Here is an 8538-nt window from a genome sequence, read left to right on the forward strand (position 1 = left end):
TGTAATGGAAAAGGATAGAGCGGATCTAAAAGTTAAAGTTGTAAATTGGAGGAAGGTCAACTTTGACAATATTAGGCAAGAACTTTCAAAAGCTGATTGGGGCGGATGTTTGCAGGTAAAGGGACGGCTGGAAAATGGGAAGCTTTCAAAAATGAGATAACGAGAGAGAAAGACTGTTTGTTCCTGTTAGGATGAAGGGCAAACCTGGTAGGTGTAGGGAATGTTGAATAACTAGAGAAATTGAGATTTTGGCCAAAAAGAGGAAGGAAGCATATGTCAGGTATAGACTGCAGAGTTTGAGTGAATCTCTAGAAGAGTATAAAGGCAGTAGAAGTACAAAGGGATTCTACAAATACATTAAGGACAAAAGAGTAACTAGGGCAAGAATAGGGCCTCTAAAAGATCAGCAAGGCTGCCTATGTGTGAAACCACAGCAGATGGGGGAGATACTGAATGAGTATTTTGCATCAGTGTTTACTGCGGAAAAGGACATGGAAGGTATAGAATGTGGGGAAATAAATAGCAACATCTTGAAAAATATGATGTTACAGAGGAGGTGGTGCTGGATGGCTTAAAATGCATAAAGGTGGATAAATCCCTGGACCTGATCGGGTGTACGCTAGAACTGTGGGAAGCTAGGGAAGTGATTGCTGGGCCCCTTGCTGAGATATTTGTATCATCGATAGCCACAGGTGAGGCGCCGGAAGACTGGAAGTTGGCTAACGTGGTGCCACTATTTAAGAAAGATGTGAAGGAAAAACCAGGGAACTAGAGACCAGTGAGCCTGATATTAATGGCGGGTAAATTGTTGGAACAAGTTCTAATGGACAGAATTTACATGTATTTCGAAAGGCAGGGACTGCTTAGGGATAGTCAACATGGTTTTATGCATGGGAAATCATGTCTCAGTAACGTAATCGAGTTTTTTGAAGAAGTAAAGAAGGGGATTGATGAGGGCAGAGTGGTGGGCATGATCTATATGAACTTCAGTAAGGCATTCAACAAGGTTTCCTGTGGTAGACTGATTAGCAAGGTTAAATCAGAACAGAATAGAGGGAGAACTAGCTGTTTGGATATAGAACTGGCTCAAAGATAGAAGGTGGTGATGAAGAGTTGCTTTTCATACTGGAGATCTGTGACCAGCGGTGTGCCACAAGGATCGGTGCTGGGTCCACTGCTTTTTGTCATTTATATAAATGATTTGGATGTGAACATAGGAGGTATGGTTAGTAAGTGTGCAGATGACACCAAAATTGGAGGTGTAGTGCACAGCGAAGAAGATTACCTCAGAGTACAACGGGATCTTGATCGGTTGGGCCAATGGGCCGAGAAGTGGCAGATGGAGTTTAATTTAGATAAATGAGGTGCTGCATTTTGGAAAGGCAAATGAGGGCATTTGCCTTTGGTAAGGTCCTGGGGAGTGTTGCCGAGCAAATAGACCTTAGAATGCAGGTTCATAGTTCCTTGGAAGTGGAGTGGCAGGTAGATAGTATAGTGAAGAAGGCATTTGGTACGCTTGCCTTTATTAGTCAGTGTATTGATTATAGGAATTGGGAGATCATGTTGTGGCTGTACAGGACATTGGTTCGGCCACTTTTGGAAAACTGCATTCAACTCTGGCCTTCTTGCCATAGGAACGATGTTGTGAAACTTGAAAGGATTCAGAAAAGATTTACAAGGATATTGCCAGGGTTGGAGGGGTTTGATGTACAGTGAGGGCCTGAATAGGCCAGGACTATTTTCCCTGGAGCTTTGGAGCCTGAGGGATGATCTGACAGAGGTTTATAAAATCATGAGGGGCATAGATAGGGTAAATAATCAAGATCTTTCTCCTGGGATGGGGAATCCAAAACTAGAGAGCATAGGTTTAAGGTGAGAGGAGAAAGATATAAAAGGGACCTAAGGGACACCTAAGGGCATGTATGGAATGAGCTGCTAGTGGAAGTGGTGGAGGCTGGTACAATTACAACATTTAAAAGTCGTCTGGATGGGTACATGCATGATAAGGGTTTAGAGAGAAATGGGCCAAATGCTGGCAAATGGGATTAGATTTATTTAGGAATATTTGGTTGGCATGGACGAGTTGGACGGAAAGGTCTGTTTCCGTGCTGTACATCACTATGACTCTATGACAGGGTCTCTCCTACACCTTACTGACAGGGTTTATCCTACAGCTTTTTTTCTGTTATAGAATCCCCACAGTGTGAAAACAGGCCATTCAGTCCAACTAACCCCCTGAACAGCATCCCACCCAGACCCATCCCCATACCCCATTACACTGCATTTCCCATGGTTGACGCACCTAACCTACACATCCCTGAACACTATGGGTAATTTAGCATGGCCAATCCAACTAACCTGCACATCTTTTGACTGAAGGGTTTATCCTACACCTCACTGACAGGGTTTTTACCTACACCTTATTAGCAGGGTCTCTCCTATACCTTACAGGCAGGTTCTCGCTCACACTTTGTTGGCAAGGTTTCTCCTGTACCTTGCATGGCACGAGATTGTGCATTATCACCTCCGATACCCAAACTGAAATTCGAGCAGACATTTCCCTGTCAATAAGCAAAGAAAGACCCAAGCCCTACCATGAAGCACAGCCAGTACAGAGATCTCCTGACTCTTCATTTATCCTGTTGCTTTGATGCACTTACACAATGTCATGCCATACATAATAGAAGCAGGGCCACATTATGGAAATGAGAAGACTTTGTACCTTGACAGAAAGTATTCTGCCTCTATCATGGCTCTTCTTATTAAAAAAAATTGTTTTTTTCTAATGAAACTGACCAATGCAAGTTCATGAAGCTAACGGACAAACCCAACGTTGTTTATAGCTAATGAAGAGTTGGAGGTACATGTTGCCCTTCCTATTTCTAACTTTATCCTGTGCCGTTTCGTTCATGGACTCTGTCAGTTCCAAATTATTCACCAAACATATTGTGCTTCATTGCACATGTATCAGGTGAGATACTATCGTACATACTTACTGTGAAGCAATGATTGACACCTATATTTAGATATAGCCATTGAATGTAAGCTAAAATTACATTTAGCAGTCTGCACATATACATAGCCACATCTCTCAGCATATCTTTGTAAATCATATAAACCTCATCTTTAATAATAGCCTTGCTCATCAGGGGGCATCGGCATTTTCACTTCTTTCCTTTCTGAATATTGGCCTTCATAGAATTCCAGCCAATTCAGGAATGGATTCTGAACTTACAAAGTTACTGGCCCCATCAAGCCTGCTTTTAACCCTGTACTCCAGGAGAATCATCTCAAGACATTTCCTACCAGACAACCTTCTGCAATGCTCACAGGAGTATTTTATGCTTGAGGTTCTGGACCCCACATTTTAAAAAGAGAGTCATACCCTTAGACAATGTTCAGAGGAAATAGGTTTGAATTGCACCAAGTGTAGAAGATGTTAGTTAGATGGAGAAACTGCATTGATCTCCTTAAAAATGTGAATCTAAACTATGTTCCTACCAAAGTGTATTAGTTATGCGTTATTTGCCAAACTCGGCTAATCCAGTCTATTTCTGCTCAGCTTCCCTTCTACCCTCAGTAAACATGAGTGCAACGCTAAAACTTGGATATATGTATCCTAACTTCCAGTAAGCCCTGTTTGCCTCTCACCCCTGTGCTTGTTGCTCTGGCTCCTGGTCCAGTAATGTATCAACAATAAAGTGTTCTTCTTTATATTGGAGTCCCTCCATCCCTTACCAATTTCCAACCTGAATTCCGAATCATGAGCATTGTGTGTATCTAAACCCATGGGTGTTTTGAAAGTTTCCAACCTGACGAGAGAGGGAGGCCTGCCTATTCTCTGGAAGCAGTCACGTTGGTGTTATAAACATCCAAGCCTGTCTGGCCATACCTGCATCCAACTGCACAATGCATTGACTTGGAGTTACTACACAACAGACAGGACCAAACTATAGTTTGATACTACATTTAAAAAAAAAACTATAGTTTTTAAATTCCAGCTACACACTGTTGGGCATGAACTGTCCTCCAATCAGAAATTTGGTCCAACCCACTAGCTGCCCAAATAAATATTATTGGGCCTGAAACAAATGGCGGAACAGGCTCAGTGGGTAGAATGGCCTACCCCTGTTCCTATTTCTTACAGTCTTGATTATGATTTTCAAATCATATACTGTTCCAAGTCATAAGAATGGTTGGCTCATTAACATCTTGGTGAACGTGTTAACATAACAATCCACTCTTTGCTGTTTTCTCTTGAGAGACTCTATTTTTAACATTGCTACATTCGGATTCATGTTAGGAACATTATTATAGTTTAAACCCCAAATCCTTGTCAACAATCCATAGGCAGAGCAGTTCCAATGGGTCTAATGATAGTCAATTGTTTAAAATCCTGGAAAATCTAGATACCCCACCAGACAGCACCTTGCCCAAAGACACAGGGAGTTAGGTGGAAAATGGCCTCACACCCCCTGACTAAAATATGCCACTGATTTTAAACAGGGCAGCACCTGCGTGGTGTTTCACATTTTAGTTGCTGCGCAGGTGTCAATATTTCAGTGCTTCAGCATTTATTCACTTTGTTAGAAAAAAAATCCTGAATTCCAAATTACAGGATTTACAAGAGAATCGAGTATGTTTTAAATGGAGAGCGTGATCAATAGAATTGGAAAGGCAGCTGTAACATAAATGTAATGGTTCATTTAAACATGTATAGAAGGTATAACTGGAAGATTTAAAAAATGGAGAGTCAATGATTGTAAGCTGAAAGAGGCAAGAGAGTCAAAAGATTTAATATTTTGTTTTTGTCTTGTTTATGCCCTTGTGAAAGCTATGCATATTCATGCATTTTTTAATCCAATCACTTTGAAGTTTCTGAAGTTTGAACCCCTTTCTTTGCTCAATTATGTAGGAGAAATTTGGTTGGCTTTGGCCAATGACTGTGTCTTTGGTGCAGTACATTTTACAATGTGAACACCTATAGCATTGCCATAAATATAAGAACGCCATCAGCATTTAATTCAGTTATCCGAAGTAGCATTTAGTGTAAAATTAAAGTCAAATAATTCTGTTCACCACAATCTTTTGATGTTCCTGCTCATAACATCCAGATCTACCACACTATGTTGCTGTACGTACGAATTTCTCAGCTCCTCTGTACTGTCGGAGTTGATGTTTTGAATAAATCATTAAAACATCTGCAGTCTCAAGTGGACACAAAGAAGGTCCCATGCCAATACTTGAAGGTAAACAAGGGAGTTCTTACAAAATTCCACCCAATATTTACCCTCTCAACAAATACCATTAAAATAGTGGGCAGTTTATCTCATTCCTATTTGTATAATTTTGTTACATTTGCCTACTGTACAACAGTGCATACATTTCAAAAGTGCTTCTTGGCTGTGAAACGATTTGTGCTTTCCTGAGGATATGAGAAACATACATATTAATGCAATTTTTGTACTGTCTCTTTGAAGTTTCTACAGTCTGAGGCTTTTTTGCTCAATTATGTGTAAGTCTGATGGAGAAATTGGGTTGACACTGACTGATAACAATGTTACTTTTGCATGGTATATTTTACATGACACCATGGCCTTTTTTTTGTTTTATTTAAATTAGGGCAAAATGCTTTGGACCTTGCAAATGCCTTCGCTGATATAAGGATAATTCAAGTGATCAAGGAGAAGATGGACAGCCTTCCAAAGAAAGAAAAACCCAAAAAAGGTGGGAAAGCTGCAAAAGGAGGCAGTGCAGTTTCTTCAAGGCTCCAGGCGATCTCGCTCGAAATGATGGTAAACTAACTCCTCCAGTCTCTTATAAAAACCAAGAGAATTGCGGATGCTGTAAATCTGGAACAAAACAGAAGTTGCTGGTAAAGCTCAGCAGGCCTGGTAGCATCTGTGAAGAAAAAATCAGAGTTAACGTTTCGGGTCTGGTGACCCTTCCTCAGAACTTCCTCAGTTCTGAGGGAGGGTCACCGGACCCAAAATGTTAACTCTCACTTTTTTTTTTCTTCACACAGATGCTGCCAGACCTGCTGAGCTTTACCAGCAACTTCTGTTTTTGTTCCTCCAGTCTCTTGTTCTTGAGGGCTTTTTGATAAATTTAGTTTGAAGATGTGGCCTACTTGATGACCTGGTGAATGTGGAGTGCAGACAATCTTCACATCACTATGGAGCTAGGTTTCCATTCCTTGCCCTGAGTCTGGGACGTGTGCTCATCCCAGCTTTCCAGCAGTAACCTACAGAGGTCACCAGTGACATCACTCTGGGCCAATTGTTAGGCACTTTTCCTGCCCTGCCCGCAACCACCTCTCAGGAAATGTAACTCCTCTATGGTCAGAGGGAGGGTGGAGATGGATTCCAAGCTCGCAAAGAGGATTGCAGTGACGAAGAAAATGTAAGAAAGACAAATTTTAGCCCACCACCTTTTGGGGGTTCAAACTGGACTCGTTAAGAGTCTTGTAAACAGGAAGGATAAACTAAAAAAAAAACCCTGGAATTTTCCAGAATTTTCTAGGCAAGCCGCGAGCCCTCACCCCCACTTGGAGGGTAACTAAAGACCCCCCTGTAGGGGAAAGGCTGTACCAACCATTCCATCAACCATCCCTCCATCAACCACCATCACCACCAACACTGGGGGCCTCACAACTGGAACATTTTGAAAAAATATAACTTATCAAGTCAGTTGGTGAGAGGGTACCTCTACTGTGAAAAGACCCACTCAATTATTTGCCACCCATTTCAAGTTGCTGGTCTTTGCAAGCAGAAAGGCTTCTAATTGGCCTTCCAGCTTCTGAGAGCCAGTCTCCCACCCTCCCACCCTTTCTTTGAGCCACCTCAGGGGGAATCCCTAGGCAGATGTCACAGTGGGACTGTTTTGGGTTGGTGATCCAGTAACAGGCCCTTCTCCTATTTTCCATCCTCAGGGTCTCATGGGAACACATTTCCCCACAGCTCAGATGTCATGTTCTCCAATATTCAACCCTCACTGGGACAGACTGGCCCAGAAAACCTAGCAAAAACCTTTGCTATTTCACCAGATGCCTGCCAATATAGAATCCACTGACACCACTAAAAGCTGGAAACCGTACTTCAAGGGTACATTTCGTTCTTATTCTCAGGGACAGTAATTTGGCAAAAGGTCAAGCAAATGAATTGCACGTGTTGAATTCATTGAGGTCAGCACTGCATTCTTTCACCCGGTGATGGAGTATGTTTTCAGAGGTGGTCCCCTCATAATTGGGATGTAATTACACCACATGGACTACAGTGATCCAGTAATTCTAGTCAAGGAGGCAGTGTTCTGGGACAATGGGTAGTGTCCCGACCTCTGAGTCAGAAGACCTAGATCAAGTCCCAATTGCCATAAGACGTGTTATGAACAGATCGATTTAAAAACATCTATTTCTTAAATTCTGTGGATTTACTGTTCCAAAATTAACGTTTAAATGAATTCTGAAGCATGCATACTGTCTTTGATGCAGTTTGACGCATGAAATCCCACTTGAAATAAATACTCACCTTTTTCTCTAATACGTTTATATTTTAACAGACACCGATTCCAGCTCTGTCTCGCACTTTGAAGTCACCAAAGAAAGAGTTTCCCAAGGACAGCATAGCAAGGAAAAGTGAAATGCTAAACAGTGGCATTGCCAAGAAAATTGATATCACCTTTGTTCCAAAGACTGTAAGTACAGAATGCTCTGCAAAAACATTTTCTCTGCAGCAAATTGTAAATAACTCAAAGGTCTGAATGTTGGCAAAGTTTCTAAGAATTTCCTAAGAATAGCTCAGCATGCCATGGTGCCTGAATTCTACAGGAAGATTGCATGTAAATGGCATAATAAAAATAAAGTCATTTCCTGTTCTTTGCTAACCTAATGGCCCAGATCTTCCATTTTTCTGACGTTCAGATACACACTTAAAGATACACATTAAGACTCCTCAGATGTCCCAGATCACTGAGTCCATGGAATTGTCCAGGAAGCTTAGACATGTAATGAGCAATTCTCCAGCTCCCTGGGGACCCTACACAAATATTTCCCAAATCTGTTAGAATTGAGCCTCAGTTGGCTGGACAGCTGGTTTGTGATACAGAGTAAAACCAACAATGTGAGTTCAGTTCCTGCACCAGCTGAGATTACCATGCAGGGTTCTCCTTCTCAGTCTCTCCACTTGCCTCAGGTGTGGTGATTGTCAGGTTAAACCACCTTCAGTCGTGTATCCCTCTCTGTCCCTCTAATGAAAGAGCACCTTATAGTTGGACTGCAACTGCAACAGGTCTGCAACTTTGCCTTTACAGTCAAAGACTTGGGAGAGATATGACTTATTTACCTGGATTGTTACCTAGGAAATGTTTGTAGGTTAAAACTGTGTCCAGGCCTCTGGGTAATAACACCCCATTCAGCTCCTCACTGACCTCCAACACTCCCACATCCTGATGCTCTGACCTCAACCTCCCGCCTGAACCCCAACCTCCAGTGTCCTTCCACTGACCTCCCAACTCTGATGTCCTGTCCAATTAATAAGCTTG

The 8538-nt window shown here is 41.9% G+C and overlaps 1 protein-coding gene across 1 annotated transcript in view; it reads left to right on the forward strand.

Moving 5' to 3' along the window:
* Nucleotides 1-7758, forward strand: part of ankef1a (ankyrin repeat and EF-hand domain containing 1a) — a 44825-nt gene extending 37067 nt beyond the window's left edge. The window contains exons 8-9 of the mRNA XM_048600896.1: nt 5623-5795; nt 7558-7758. Coding sequence (XP_048456853.1) covers nt 5623-5795; nt 7558-7758 — 374 coding nt within the window. The remainder of the gene's footprint in view (nt 1-5622; nt 5796-7557) is intronic.
* The last annotated feature ends 780 nt before the right edge of the window (nt 7759-8538 follow it).

The sequence above is a fragment of the Rhincodon typus genome, chromosome 9, assembly GCF_021869965.1.
Source record: "Rhincodon typus isolate 14 chromosome 9, sRhiTyp1.1, whole genome shotgun sequence".
NCBI lineage: Eukaryota > Metazoa > Chordata > Chondrichthyes > Orectolobiformes > Rhincodontidae > Rhincodon > Rhincodon typus.